This window comes from Megalops cyprinoides, chromosome 7, assembly GCF_013368585.1.
Source record: "Megalops cyprinoides isolate fMegCyp1 chromosome 7, fMegCyp1.pri, whole genome shotgun sequence".
In the NCBI taxonomy this organism is placed as follows: domain Eukaryota; kingdom Metazoa; phylum Chordata; class Actinopteri; order Elopiformes; family Megalopidae; genus Megalops; species Megalops cyprinoides.
Window position 1 is genome coordinate 4077555 of NC_050589.1, and position 14846 is coordinate 4092400.

General features: G+C 46.6%; 1 protein-coding gene across 5 annotated transcripts in view; it reads right to left on the reverse strand.

Moving 5' to 3' along the window:
• Nucleotides 1–14846, reverse strand: part of prdm16 (PR domain containing 16) — a 197863-nt gene that overhangs the window by 82956 nt on the left and 100061 nt on the right. For all 5 annotated transcript variants that reach the window (XM_036533391.1, XM_036533388.1, XM_036533387.1 and 2 more), the window contains exon 3: nucleotides 14599–14649. In XM_036533391.1, the coding sequence (XP_036389284.1) occupies nucleotides 14599–14649 (51 nt within the window). The remainder of the gene's footprint in view (nucleotides 1–14598; nucleotides 14650–14846) is intronic.

Consider the following 14846-nt stretch of genomic DNA (forward strand, 5'->3'; position numbering starts at 1 on the left):
AGAGAGAGAGAGAGAGAGAGAGAGAGAGAGAAAGAGAGAGATGGAAGGAGACAGACAGAGGGAGAGGAATGGAAAGAGACAGAGAGGGAAAGAGGGACAAAGAGAGATGGAAGGAGACAGAAACAGAGGAGTAAAGAGAGAGATGGAAGGAGATAGAGAAGGAGTGAGATAGAAGGAAACCTGCAGAGAAGGAGAGAGAGATGGAGGGAAACAGACAGGAGAGGAAGAGAGAGAAACAAAGAGAGAGGGAGCAAGAAAAAGAGGAAAAAGGGAAGGAAACAGGGAATAAGAGAGTTTATTCATTCTTTTGAATGATTATTTTATTATTTATTCTTTTTTGCTACAGTACATACACACAGACTCTTTATATTGTGCGTGTCTCCACTGCTTACTTTAAGATACTTCTTTCTCATGCCTCAGATATTTTTTGATTCTGCACGGAAGCCATATTCATCTTTTGTCAGCTTTACACCAGCGTTCAGTGCCACTTAGGAAAATGGATGTCTGATTGAGACGTTGTGTCAGGACTGAAGCATTCCAGCTTCTAAAACAGCAGGGAGAGCGAGCAAGTGAGAGGGAGAGAGAGGGGCACAGAGAGAGAGAGAGAGAGGGGCACAGAGAGAGAGAGAGAGAGAGAGAGAGAGAGAGAGAGAGAGAGAGAGAGAGAGAGCAACAGAGGACCAGGGACTGTGTTAAAAACAGGACTAAGAGAAAAAATACAATGTGCTGAAGTTATTGTTCTGAGAGCTGAGCGCTCTTTGTTTTGTTTGAGCGGCAGCGCTCCTCTCACCTCCGAAACACACAAACACACAAACACACACACACACACACACACACGCACACAGGCTCACAGGCAAACACACACACACACACACACACCCACACCCCTAAAAGGTGATTCCGCCCCCATGGGCCGGCTATGACTTTGCAGCTACCCTCTGAGAATGGCAGACAGGCCCGCGGCGAGGCTGAGGAGTGGGCCCACACTGTCCGCGAGGGGACACTTTGATGAATGGCCAGTTTATGGCGCTGTCAGGCCGGTGATGTCTGTGGGGAAATACCGGGGGGGCGGTGCGGACCAGCTGATTGCAAACCTGTGGCCTAGCTGATGATCAATCAAACTGATTGGCTATGGCAAATATGGTTACTGATAGCAGAAAAAATAGATTACTGCACAGCATGGGGGGGGGGGGGGGGGGCTGAGGGGGCTGAGGTCAAATAAATGAAACATGAAAGAATAAACGCGGCCGGCCCTGCTGACAGAGATGGAACCCTGTTAATATCTCACCGAGCAGCAGTGTATTTTCTCAGGGCTCTCCCTCTCTCCCACGTTAATACACTCCCTCCGGTATACACGTGTGTGCAGCGCAGAGACACACACACACGCCTCCAACGATGGGAGCGCGTGACGAAGCCCAAGAGAAGCCACGGGGGAGAGGGCGGGCGAGAGGTGTCACCAGTTTGGGGCTGACAATTCTGCAAGACGTTTTCCATCTTGTGACAAAAAAAAGAGATGAAAACATCTTCCCACTCAATACAGAGAGAGCTACACACGCCATCAGAAGTTGGGAAGGAGGAAAAAAAAGAAAAGAAGCTAAATTGGAATGCTTGTGTTTCACCTGGTTTTAGATCAATGCTCTGACACTGAAGGCCATTTTAATCTGCTTTGAACTCCTATCCAGCTGCTTGTGCTCCACTGAGCAGCTCTTGTTTTGGGACTCCGGACATGGTGTGTGAACTATCAAATTGTCCCTTAATAGCCTCATTCTCCTCATCTCATTATCTCTCCCCATGCCCCGAGGAGAGTGAGAGACAGACATAGGAAGAGAGAAACAGAGAGAGTGAGTGAGAGAGGGAGAGAGAGAGAGAGAGAGAGAAGAAAGCGCATGGGTCATATTTTATCACTAACAACATCGCTGTCGGCCTGTGCCCAGGAACTTGTCACTAGGCCCGGTCTGCCACGCATGAGACCAATGACCATTACTCCAATTTGTCTCCGTGAACTAAGAGCCGCCGCGAAGACCAGTGATTAATTACAGATTAATTATGGCTTTATTTGATAGCCCCCTTCACACTTGGAGCGGAGCACTGGTGTGAAAACCTCTTCTCCTTCTGTGTTAAAAAAAACTACCCAATTTAAGAAAACAAAAAAAAAAAAAAACAAAAACAGAACAATTAGAGTAAGTGGAGAGTTTTTTTTTTTTTTTTTTTTAAAAAGAGAGAGAGAGAGAGAGACAAACAGCCGTATCTCCTGCTGCAGGTCACTACCCTGAAGTCGAAGCGAAAAAAATATATAATTTCCATACACACGGGAGATGGAATCAAAGTCTGTTCCTTTTTTCCCTCCTGTCAATCATCCTTCTGTGAAAAACAAGTGTAAGTGCAGAGTGGAGAGTCCACACAGGGCTTCCCTGGAGTTTTAATATATTCCGGCAAAAGATGCTGAAGTGCAAGGCCTCTCATTAACAACGATCCACCCCCACCTCGTGGGCAGGTGCTACTGTAATTAGCTATTGTTTGACTATCAAAAGTCTGAGCTGATTAAATGTACTAAATGCGGTGGAGCACTTTTTCCCCGTAATTTCAAAGAATACGACACGCTGGGGCTCTTTCACTGCAGACGCTGTTTCCGCCGTCCGCTAAGAGCCTGTTGCCAGCGGTAATCAAAACTAAAATCTACAAAAACCTTCAGGGTTTTTCAGCTCAAGCAGAGACCTTTCATTAGAAATATGTTACTTTATGAAATCTGGTGGCCGGCAAGCAGGGAAAAATGCGACTTCTTAAGACAAGTGAATGGCATCTCTTTAGTGATTAGAACTGAAATAATGGGCACCCCTGCTATTAGTCTAAGTCCATTTTATTGCTAATTCATTTATGTCCTATTTCAGAAATACTTGACGCAAATCACCTGCTAAGAAGTCATGTTTGGCAAGCAAGTATACCCATTACGGTGAAATCTTAAATCAAATTTACAATAAGAAAACTGGGGTAAACCTTCTGTATTAGCAGATAACATGCTGCAGCATTATTGTAATCTGGTTGGAAATTTACACTAAAATTATACTTGTACTCAGAGTGCTTTTTAATTAATGCGCATTTTTAACATGTGAAATTAAGGCAGGCAGAAAACTGAAATGCCCTTTGTGTGGTAAAATCCTGGATATTCTTAGATCCCAACGGATAAACTAAATTAAAGCGGAAATATATAGTGAATGAATAAATGCTAATTACTTCAGACGTGCTGTTAGGAAACTGATTTTTAAATTAACGTTACAAAAATATTTAGCTTTTTTTGAGGCAAATTGATACTATATTGTGAATTACTCTGCCTGGATTAATCAAGGTGCATAAAGATGCTGTTTTATAGGATATCACCTGTATTTTTATGTATAACAATGACCATTTGCTGGAAATAGCCACCTGCAAGTACACAAATATAAGCATCCCTCTTCATTTGACAGAGAATTACATTAATGTGTAAACCATTAAAGCAAAAAATACTTCACCTTCACCGCTTCCGTTAAGCTACAGTAGCTAAACGAAGGAATGAATTGTAAATAAAAACAGCTCATTATGCGTTCAACAGCTACCCAGAAAAGAAGCCGATGACAGGGCCCGGGGAGAGACATTATAAATGGAAGATGCTGACACGGTTGCAGGCGGTGAATGGATGCCACAGACGAGGAACCAGTTGCATTGTGAAGGCCTGGGCCCTTGGTTTTTTTTTTTTTTTTAATGGTACGATCAATGATAGGATTTCTCATTGAGTAAAAGGATTACTGGGAGTGAATTAACACAATAACATGGTGGCATGGTGCAGGGTCTTTGGTGGAGGAGCCTGTGGTGGTGGGCCCCGCGGCCTGCGTCTCTCGGGCCTCCTTCTGCTCCCCCGCTTCGGCTAATCATTGTTTCTCCATCAGATAATTCCCATGTCTAACACTTCTCTCAATAAGCGGACGTTAATTACCCTGCCACCCCGCTCGCTCTTCCTTGTAATCGGTTAATTAGGGGTGACAAGCTTACGGCTTGTTTACTCAATTAGCTATCCTCTTTAATTATCTTAATTACTCGGATATTCAGGAGAAGGAAACTGTCCCCTTCCGCCTTATTAGCATACTAAATGAAGGCCGTTAGCGGGCCCGCTGCTCTGTGACACTGCCATACCTGAGCATGCGGTGTCGAGCCTGCCACAGATGACTCCCGCTCTCTGAGTCACAATTTCCTTTCGTTCGAGTCAATGGGACGCGTCTTTGCTTCTGCCGAACTGCTCAGAATTTGAACCCTTCTTTCAGAGAGGGAATGAGGGGGACAGTCAGCCCCAGCCTCTGTTTTCAGCTGCCTCGAAGAGGGGCACTTTCTCTCACGGAGCAGTGGGTCTGATCCTTATCTGCGAAGGTAAACGGGTTCAGGGGGTCATCTCTTTAGCGACGGCCTTGTCACGCAGTCTGATGCTTATCGCATCATTTTTTTTAAAAAAAGGTGAGGTCAAAAAGGTGGGTTTCAAAGAGGAAGCAGGCCTCGCCTTTTGAATTTTCACACCCGCATCGGCATGGAGAGGGGGACATGTACAACGACAGAGAGAAAGAGAGAGAGGAGAAAGAGAGAGAGAGAGAGAAAGGGGGAGAGAGACCTCTGTGCATTCTTCTCTCTGAGGCAAACACTCATTTGGGCTACTTAAGGATTGTCCTGAGCTGCCCAAGATTTTCTCCCCCCTGTATAATTAATGATAAATCTTTAAGCCAGAGAGCATGATTGATGGACGGTAAATGGATGTTCCAAGCACCTATTGTTTCACGTCTGTGGATTAGACAGACTTATTTAACAGTCCATTTGATCAGGCGAGGTGGGTGTCTCTGTGTGGACCCACGGAGCCAGGCACCACCAGACGCTCCGCACCGGGGTAATGCTCTGTAATGAAGATTAAAACCCTCAAAGCTCCAGTGTTCAGGACAAAAAAGGGGGGGAAATCCTTGTTTTATTAACTTGTCTGCATCAGGCCGCAATTTGCAAAAGCTTAAGAGGTGCTCGGGTTTTTCACTAACACCCCTCCCCCACCCCCTCCGCCCAGTGTGCTTATTTACTTATTCAATCTGCACCTCCATTGTTTTGTTCATTGCCTTTATTCCTCCATTTATTTCAAAACAGAACTTTATATTTATTTATTATCTTCTTATGTAAAACTGTGGCACCAGACCCACCAAAAATATTCAACTGTTTGATGTGCAGAGACATAACATGATGACATAACATAATAAGGATGCTAAAAAAAAAAATGCATTAACTCGGACTTAAATATAATGCAAATGCTTTTTTCACATCTTTTGGAATAAGAAATATATGATGGAGAACAGGTTAATACCAAGTGCCTCCCTTGATGAAGCCAGCCTGGTTAAGGAGGACAGCAGTGAATGCAATTCTCTGCCAGTCTTAGTCTGTCTCCAAGTGCAGTACTCGCACAGACAGATACAGATCGATGCTTGTTCCTAAGTGTCCTCATGAGGTTGAGCTTTCAGAAAAACTCAATAACAGTTTAGCCACTTTGTTACTGGCCCCACAGTGCTCTAGTCTAGTAGGCAGTTGCTTTCCATTATTTACGCTCAGATGCAGCATACAAGCAGACAGCCTTTCCTCGGCCACCACGTCTCTGGGACAGGCTCAGGTGAGGTCAGGGCGGTTGCGGGGAGCGTGAAAGCGTTTGTCTATGGCCCCGCTCTCCATGCCGACCGCCTTCCCGCCCTGTGACGGGAGAGGAGCCAAGAAACACGGCGGAGGTAAAGCTGGGAGTGACCCCAGGATTATTCCGGCTGCTACACAATCTGTCCCATGTGTGGCCCAGATGGAAGCCCTCTCGCACATCTGGGCCTTGCCCCACGCCGCCTCCCGATGCGGGAATGCTCCGGCGCGCTCCGAGCGGGACCCATCTCTCCGCAACGTGCGCACTTTTCGACAGCCCCGCTGATAAAGTAGACCCTCTCTAACAGACACGCCACACCCGTTTAAGAATTACCGCTGAAACCCGGCACCACTTTTACACAGTAATTACATCTGCCGGCCAACTGCAATCATCTGTCAGACAGGGTGTTTTTTAAAAGACAGCTACAAAAAAGTACACTATATGAACATAGTATATAAAAAATATATATATTACATTCTGTGAATGTAGTACATTCTGGCCATCTCGGTTGCAAACGTGTCTCACTTGTGACAAATTCAATAGGCTCCAACAGCGTGCACTGAAAGCCGCTGATTCATTTGACGAAAATCTCTCTACCAATGGCTCCGATTTGACTGTCTGAACATTTCGTGAGGGGGACAAACAAGTGTTATTTTTGTTTGAACTGTGAAGGCAGAACAGGGTCGTTTGCCAGGTCTGGTAATCAGTCCTGTTTCCTTCTTGCTGCAATGAGCCTTTCAGGAGAAGGCATGCCTTTGTAGTCTGTGTTCCGTACACTGGCTCACCGCAGGAAGTGATTTATATTTGAACTTCATCAGTTCTGGGTAAACAATCTCAATGATAAAAAAAAAAAAAAATCCGCAGAGACAACAGTGCCGGCCTGTTGAGCCTCTGTATTCTGCGAACCTGAAGGTGCTTCTCCGATAGGGCAAACTCAGGTCAGGCGTCTTATGACTCAGCCCAGGGACGGCTCACACAATCGACAAACAAACGCCAGGATTTGGACTTTGAATAGCTGCTGACAGCTGTGACGAGGGGCTCAAAGGGATGAGAAATGGCCCGGCTTAAATATGTCACTCCTGCCCTCACTCGGCCCGTTTGAACGCCGCTCTTCGGGACGGCCCAGGTGAGCGGGGCTCAAAGCCTCCCGCTGCCCCACCTGCGAGATGAGGCAAGACGTGGCACATGCCGCTTCAAACGCGCTGAGGCTTCTCCTGGAATAGCGTACGATTAAAAACGCAGGGTTCACCGCAACGCTAAGCCCTCCAAACTGTATCCGAAGCCAAACAACTGAAAGTTTGGGCGGCTGGTTTATTTAGTTAACCTTAGAGCATTTTTACAAAGACTGCCCTCCAGAGCTCCTAATGGAGGGCCCCCCCCCCACCCCACTCCACTTGAGTTTTTCTGCAATCTTATTGCTCGATCTTAACCACAAAGAAGTGGAATTACAGACAACAGCTACAGAAAAACCCCTTGAGAAATTCCAACTTCAGCTCGATCGACTGCTTACTACTCAAGTGAGGTAACGATGACAGAAACTGACATGGAGATGAAGCAAAATGAAATAGAAAATACATATTCCCCCAATAAGGCTGAAAATGTGGTTCTGTGGTTACAGAAAGTTGAAGCCGAGAGCTTTCTAAACAACTTCTTTGGTTACCTGCTCTATTGGGCAAACACTGGTTTGCCACATATGGGATGCCTACAGAGAATTACTGTGAATGGGCTGTGCAGAAAATCGATAGAGTGAGTTCAAGTACAGACAAAACGGAAAGACCTGGAATCATAAACAAACAGTTTATTTCTTCTGATGCTCTCCTGTGAGCTATTAGGCAACTGAACTGAGCTGTTGTGTGTATATCTGACAGTATTAATTATGGTTGGGTTAGGCCTTTTGAGCCTTCAGAGCTCGAGTCAGCAAGAGTCAACACATCTTAGACTTTATTCAAAGAGGGTCAGCTGGTCCGGAGTCCGCAAGCAGTCAGTGTCCGAGAGTCTGGGGTTTGCGGTCGAAACCCTCCCACACCCGGTGCCCCTCAGTCAGTGCTTCTCCCTGGCCCTGACCAGCCCCCCTGAACCCCACATCCCCCCCCCCCTTCTTGTTTTTCTAGTGTTTTGTCTGCTTAAAATATTCAAGGTTTGGAGGGGATGTCAGGGAGGTGGAGGAGTCGAGCCTTTTCCATTCACATGACCTTCGCGTGGCTGGGCATGGCCTCCAGACGGGGCTCGTCTCTCCGGCCGACAGGAGCCGGCTGGCAGCGCGTCTCTCCTGGGCATTTTGGCATTCCTCAGGATCGCAGGAGGCCTCTGTCTCTCTCTCTCTCTCTCTCAGAACCTACGGGCCGCTGAGAGGGCCGTATGAAAACAAACCGGCAGAGAGTCTGAGTGATTTTTTAAAAAAAAAAAAAAGAGAGGAGAGAGGAACGCACCCCGAGCAGCCATCCAGAACAGGATACTTTGTTCACAGACAGGCATTTTTCTCTTGTGGACGATTTTCCTTCATTTTCAATTCACGGCGTGAAAATATGCCCTGCCCCAGCCATGTGCCCCCCCCCCCCATCCCCTCCCAACCCCCCGCCCCCAGGTCCCAGATGGCCGCAGGTCCAGAAATTTTTACATGTAGAGCTTGCAAAGCTGAAACATTATTCAAGCACATGGTGCGAAAAGTATCTCACACTTTTAACATGCACGCTCCCTCTCTCTCTCTCTCTGACAGCACAGACACACAAGAGGAGAAATACTCCCCCTTGTGCTGTGAAGACACAAATGCAAGTGTAAACTTTGTACAGGGTATAGGGGTAGTGGTGGGGGTGGTGGCAGTGGTGGCTGGGGTGGCGGGGGGGTTGGGGGGGGAGAGCAGAGAAACGGCACTGAAAGCTTTCAAAGTGATGTGATGTCGCTGAGAAAATGACTACGCTCTCAGGGAAAATGCGCCGGGAGACCCAGCCCACCGCTCCCTCACTCCTGCCCGCTAACTTCTTCGGGAATACTTGGTTTCCATGGCAACCTAAGCAGACCCACATGTTATTATCCTAGACGACTGACCAGCCACTCTCTCCTCATTCAGCAGTCTGAATTAATGGACTCCCACTCCCTTTATTGGTGCCAGGGGCACAAAGGGGAGAGAGATGTGTCGTAAAGAAGACACTCTCACATGACAGACCCGGCCCGCTGTCTGCTTGCTTTGTTTGAAATGCAGAGAGAGAGAGAGAGAGAGAGAGAGAGAGAGAGAGGAGGGTGGAATGGGGGGGGGTGTCCATTCAGTGAGCGATTATAAAAAAAAAAAAGAAGGCCGGAGTTGAGGCTGACGCAGTAAATGAAAGTTACACGGTGCTCTTTCAGAAGCCCCCTGCTCCCCCCCCCACCTCACCCCCGCCCCCTCACTCCGTCGTTCTCTCTCCCACTTGCATTCCAGCCGCCGAGAGCTCGGGGCTCCTGCCATGAACGGGGCTCTGTCCTGCTCCGTCACCGATGCCACACAGTGCGCAGGGGACAGGCTTACTTCTGTACTGTCCATCCCCTTATTCAAGGGAGGGGGGGGGGGGACACGCCGAACACGCCATCCCCGCCGGGCGACTTTGCCCCTCGGCTGTGAGACTGTACAGCAGTGTCCTCCTGTTAGGCTGACAGCGAGGGAGACGGATAATACCCGCATTCTGTCCACGGCGCGACAATTCCCACAGTTTACGCAGAAAGAAACGTTTGTTTTCCGCCCTCCTCGTTTATGACATAAGGAAGGACCTTCCCTCTCACGCCGCCTAAGTCTGCGCATTTCCCCCAAAACTTCCCAGAGCTAACCTATGCAACACTTCCAACGCTACAGCGGCAGAGTGATGGGAGTTTCGCTTCTGTTTGCGCAACGGCCGGTCACATGCACGCAACACGTGTGTTTACACGTATGACAACCTTGCTCCTACACTATTATCATTGCTATGAAGTCATTTTGATGTGCCAGACACAGCCGTAATGTGTGAAATTTAATATGAGAGAACATCAACATGCTGAAAAAAATATGTCACTCACGGCCATTAAAATGTAACTGGACCTGGAGAAGAGAGAAATTATATTATTATAAAGTCAGCTTATACTAGACTAAAAACCACTAATATTATTCTTCCACACCCCTCCTCTCTTGGTGACAGCGAAACCTAAATTATTAAAATTGTTGGATGTTTTCAGACTGTCTATGGAGGTGGTGCGTGGGAAGGCCTTCTAGAATAATTGAAGAAGCATGTTCTCCTTGTAAATTATATTTTCTGAAATGCGGCCGCATATTCAATCTAACCACAACGCACTTTGCCCTTCATTTCAAGCACCCAAATTTCTGCAAATACTTCTGTTTCTGTTTTATTTTTCACACACCGATATAAGTTCAGTGGCTGCTGAAATAAGTGAGAGATGTTGCGCACTGAATAAAAGTATGTGTCACATCCATTTACTTGTTTTTCAGTGTTACAAATGAGGATCACAGCAGTTAGATTTAATCTGGGGAGCAGCATAAGCAAAGAGATGTTCATGGCGTTATCACACTGAAGTCCAAACAGATGGATCTAGTGTCATACACCAATGTCAAAAGTCAAAAAAAGATCTCGCTTTTTTTTCTTTCATGGCCTGCTACCTATTACAGAGACATGTGTGTCTGTACTATTGATTGCTTTTCTACAGAATAATATTATAAGAAATGTTGTGCTATCACATCATCAAATGCATGGTCTGCATCTGTCTACCATTCTTAAGGGGTTACTAATAGTATTTATAAAACATGGAAAGTTGGTACATTAATTACCCATAATATATCATTTATTGACCTGAAAGACAACTGCTAAAAAAAAAAAAAAAAAAAAAAAAAAAACAATCTTCCACATTTGTTTCCTGCTCAGCGAAAAGAAGAACCTCCTTACCGCGAAGACGTTGGAAAACCTGACTTTGGCATGATTGTAGAGAGAGGTCAGAGAGGAGGAGAGGGGCGAGCTGACAGCGTGGTGGGCAGGGGTCCGCAGAGGCTGCGAGGTCCTGCATTCTTCCCCGCCCCATGGCAGCCCCCGGCTATGTGGCCTCGCGTATAATTGCCCCTCTACAGATAGTTAACAGCCCTCCGTGTCCTTTCTGACTGTTTATTCTGCTCTGATTTCCAGCTCCTCTGGGTCATCATTCATCAGGCCCGGCTGTCCCAGGGGAGGAGACCGGGAGGCCCCCCTCACATCCCCCTATAACCAGGGGGCATTTCTGATGGCCCACATTATGGAAAATGAGTGCACCGTGCTGTGGCGGGGGTGGCAGTGATTATAATATCCAGATAATCATTTCAAACAAATTATCATAATTATCAATCAATCATCACATTTAAACAACATGCCCTGGAGGACCGAATTGCTTTCGTGACCTGTAATGCTTTCTGTCTTATAATAACCTTCATAAATTTAAGGCCTAAGATATTCCCGTGGCCGGCTAAACCAACATCCGAGTCCCCCAACGCCACCCCCCACTGTCCCCTTCCACCGCGTTCCCAACCCCAGCGCAAATCCTCGCGAGGTTCTCACGTATCGCTCACTCCCGGTCATGGTGACAGCTCACTTACCCCCCCCCCCCCCCCCCCAACACACACACACGGACACACACACACATAGAGCGACTGTTTAGACCAAACACTGACTTTCCCTTTAGTGGAATGTTTCGACATCATGAGCATGCCATTAGTAATCCGGGTACAACTGGGTAACTAAACACACAGTAATGTCTCCTCTGTGATTCTGTCAAAGAGGTCATTTATCTCTTTCACACTAAAGCATTTAAGGTGAGACCCTGTTAATGAAATAGTTTTTTAGAGAATTAAGTATACACAAGAGGTGATACGCTGGTAAAATAGCATTACGGGCATGCTGCAGTTTCAGATTAAAAAAAAAAAAATGAACACATTTTACACCTGTACACAATCACACATACTCAAAAAAAAGCCCCACAAAACACCCCCTTACAAATCAGAGGCCCTTGGACTCTTCTGATAATCTTCCAGTTAAGATTACGTGGGAACCATGTAAACAGGCATAAAAGATGAATGCCGGATAAGTTAAAATGTAATTGCAAAGCATCGATCCGCTCTAATGAATCTATGAGACACTGTTTTATCGCCCCCCCCCATCTAAGGATTCATTGCTGTGCATTCCATCCACGCGGCAACACTTGGGACAAGCCCTCTTCCGGAGGGATTATCCCAAGCACCTCAACTGGGGGATAAAGTGCGCCCCAGACTCCCTCAGACTGGGGCTGAAAAGATAAGTACAGCGGGGATAAGACAGACACATGTTCCTGTTCACCGCGGCGACAGCAGATCCAATCTCCGCCGGCAGTGATAGTTAATGTTATCTCTATCTCCCGCCAGTAGTGTTTTTGTTGTGAAAGGATAACAGCGAGCTCCCTTGAAAGTCAGAGAATAAATACATGTCTTTTCCCTCCTCCTCCTTCTTCTCCTCCGCCTCCACCCCCCCCCCCCCCTTCCCGTGCTGAACATCTATCCTCATGGATTTTGATAAGAAGGCTTTTGAGCTAGAATAATATCTTCCCTCCGTTTTTTTTTTTTCAGCCCGCCTTTACCACAACGCTTTATTTCTCCCTAAAGCCTCTTCAGCGATGTCTTTTTATTACGGGTGTCTCAGCCGCCTCTCTGGGGAGGGTCAGAGAGAGTGATAGGGAGATAATGTTATAGATTATCTCCCACAGATGTTTCTGTCTCCAGTAGCCTTGGGCTGTTCCCTCTGCGTAAACAGAGACTAAATGGAGACTCCAGCGCAGTGAGCGGTCCCCCCGGTCCCCTGTCACCACAGCATGACAGAGGGCGAAAAAAGTAGTCGGGTCACACGGGGGCAGTGTGGGTGAGGCTGGCTGCTGCCACCCTAACCTGCAGAATACACCTAACGGTGACCTCTGGAGGTCAAGGGTCAGAGTTCGGAGTTTCGATCCAGAGGGGTGCGGGGACAGTGCGGGAGGGCGGCGCAAGGCAGTGGTCACGCCTTGGCACTGCCGGCTGTAAATCTCACATCCCTGAAGCGGACGCTACCGCTCTATCCCTGACTGAAGCGTGGGGGTGTACCTGCCTTGCGCTGGTGGAAAAAAAAAAAGCAGACGCATAAAAGGGCTATAGAATTTTTCACTCCCTTGAATGAATAATTAAATTCATAACACTTCATGAATAATTTCATGCGTAACAAGCTCACGGCAGCGCGTTACAGACTGCCAGGCCAACCACAGGCAGCAAGAACATGAGGGGAAGCAGAGCAGGCCAGACTGCATTAACATGCAGTCGGAGAGGGTGTGCCGGTCACAGACCGAGGGCAGGGTGTGGCGAGGCCGGCTACTGGAATACGTCAGAATAACGATGAGGCCTCGGGCGGCAGGACCAGAGGGGCTGAGGGGAAACCGTCGGCAAAACCATTTGTGGTCGAGCCAAAGTGTCACCTCTTGGGTGGAAGATTGGTCACAGCACTTTCTAATTTCAAAGGGGGTCCCAAAATGAAACAAAAAAAAAAAAAAATGAAAAACCCACACACTTTGGCCGACTGGAACATTCCTCGACTGAGATGCAAATCTGCTCATCCTTTTTTTTTTGGGGGGGGGGGGGGGGGGGGGTCATCAACAGAGTCAGGGACCGTTACGATACATTCGGCTAGGGGGACCGTGCCGTCACCGGCTCTGCTGTGGGGCGCTGCCGATCCGATTCGGTCCCCACCGAGCGACTCTGACACAAAGGCGTTCTGTGACAGATGTGCCCCTGACGGACGAGACCCTTTGTCCTGGAGCTGTCTGCCAGCACAATGGGAAAATTATGAAGGGGACAAAACAAACTTCCTCCAAAGACCAGCCCCTACATGCATATTCATTCACAAAATATCCCTTTTTTTGGGATCTGGCTTTCTCAGAGAGGCCAAACGATCCTTCCATTGCCTACTATTGATCCTCTGAACAGGTGCCCTGCCATTGTTCTTTCATGGGCCATTAAGTTTATACTTGAACTCTTTACCTTTCTGCTTTGACCCCTTAACACTGGTCATAAAAACAAACTGCCCACCCTGCAATAAATTTATCACCTCATAAACTTACCACTGGAGCTTCAATGGGACGCATCTAACCACTGAGGCATTGAAGAAGTTACCCTGATCAACAATGTCCCAACAACAAATGATATTTCAGTGCAGGGCATCTTGTGTTTGGTATGGACTGTGAACATTTTCAGACCAAAAACCTGACAGGGTATTTAGAGGCCAGATGATAATTGCACTAAATAGTGCAATCAGTGTCAGGAAGTCATTCATTTTCATTTTCAATTGCTCACACAGATAATAATTAAGTTTGGACAAAATCTCTCATCAAATAAATATAGCAAAACCTTGAAAAAATAATCCAGGAGAGTTTTGTTTTGCAGGTATTTGGCAGTGTACATTTCCTTCCATTCACTTTGTAAGCAAAGTAAACAAAGGCGTTACAGTGATGTACAGGAATTCAATGAGAGTCATCAAGAGGGAAAAGGATAAATGGATAAACCTTTTTTCCTAAAGACATAAAAGAAAATGGGGATTGTTTATGTGCCGCAATGGCCATCATTCAAAACAAATATGGTGGTCTGTTTAGATATGTCTGTAAGTCTGCTACGTACGTACAATGCTTCTTAATGTAATCATGAAAGGTGTAACTGTGTGCTAGGATGGCAACCCTTCTAACATGAACCGGCTGCAGTGTCAAGGATGTGACATCACAGTTGCCATGACATGTGATGTGAGAGATGATGTGACATCATCTCTCTTCATACCTTATTATCCTAAAATGATGTTTAGTGATTAGAATAGGGCATCTCGACCGGGGTTGCATTGTTCAAAGAAAACAGGAAACAAAAAAAAATCATTAGACAAAGAGGAAACTGAAACATGTCTCACCTTTTTGATGCAGCTGTCCTGGGTGTTTACTTCATGGTCATTAAGCATTTGCTGAAAAGAAAAAAGAAAAGTAGTATTTAAAACACAGTTTGTTTGAAGCGCATCCTCTTGAAAAGCTGATTATTAAGCCAAGAAGAGAGGAAAAGTGAGTCAATTATAAAAGCAACCAAAACTGCGCAACACTGAATGAATGCCTCAGACAAAACTACACAAACGGCACATGAAGCAACCACAGACCATGACCCCTT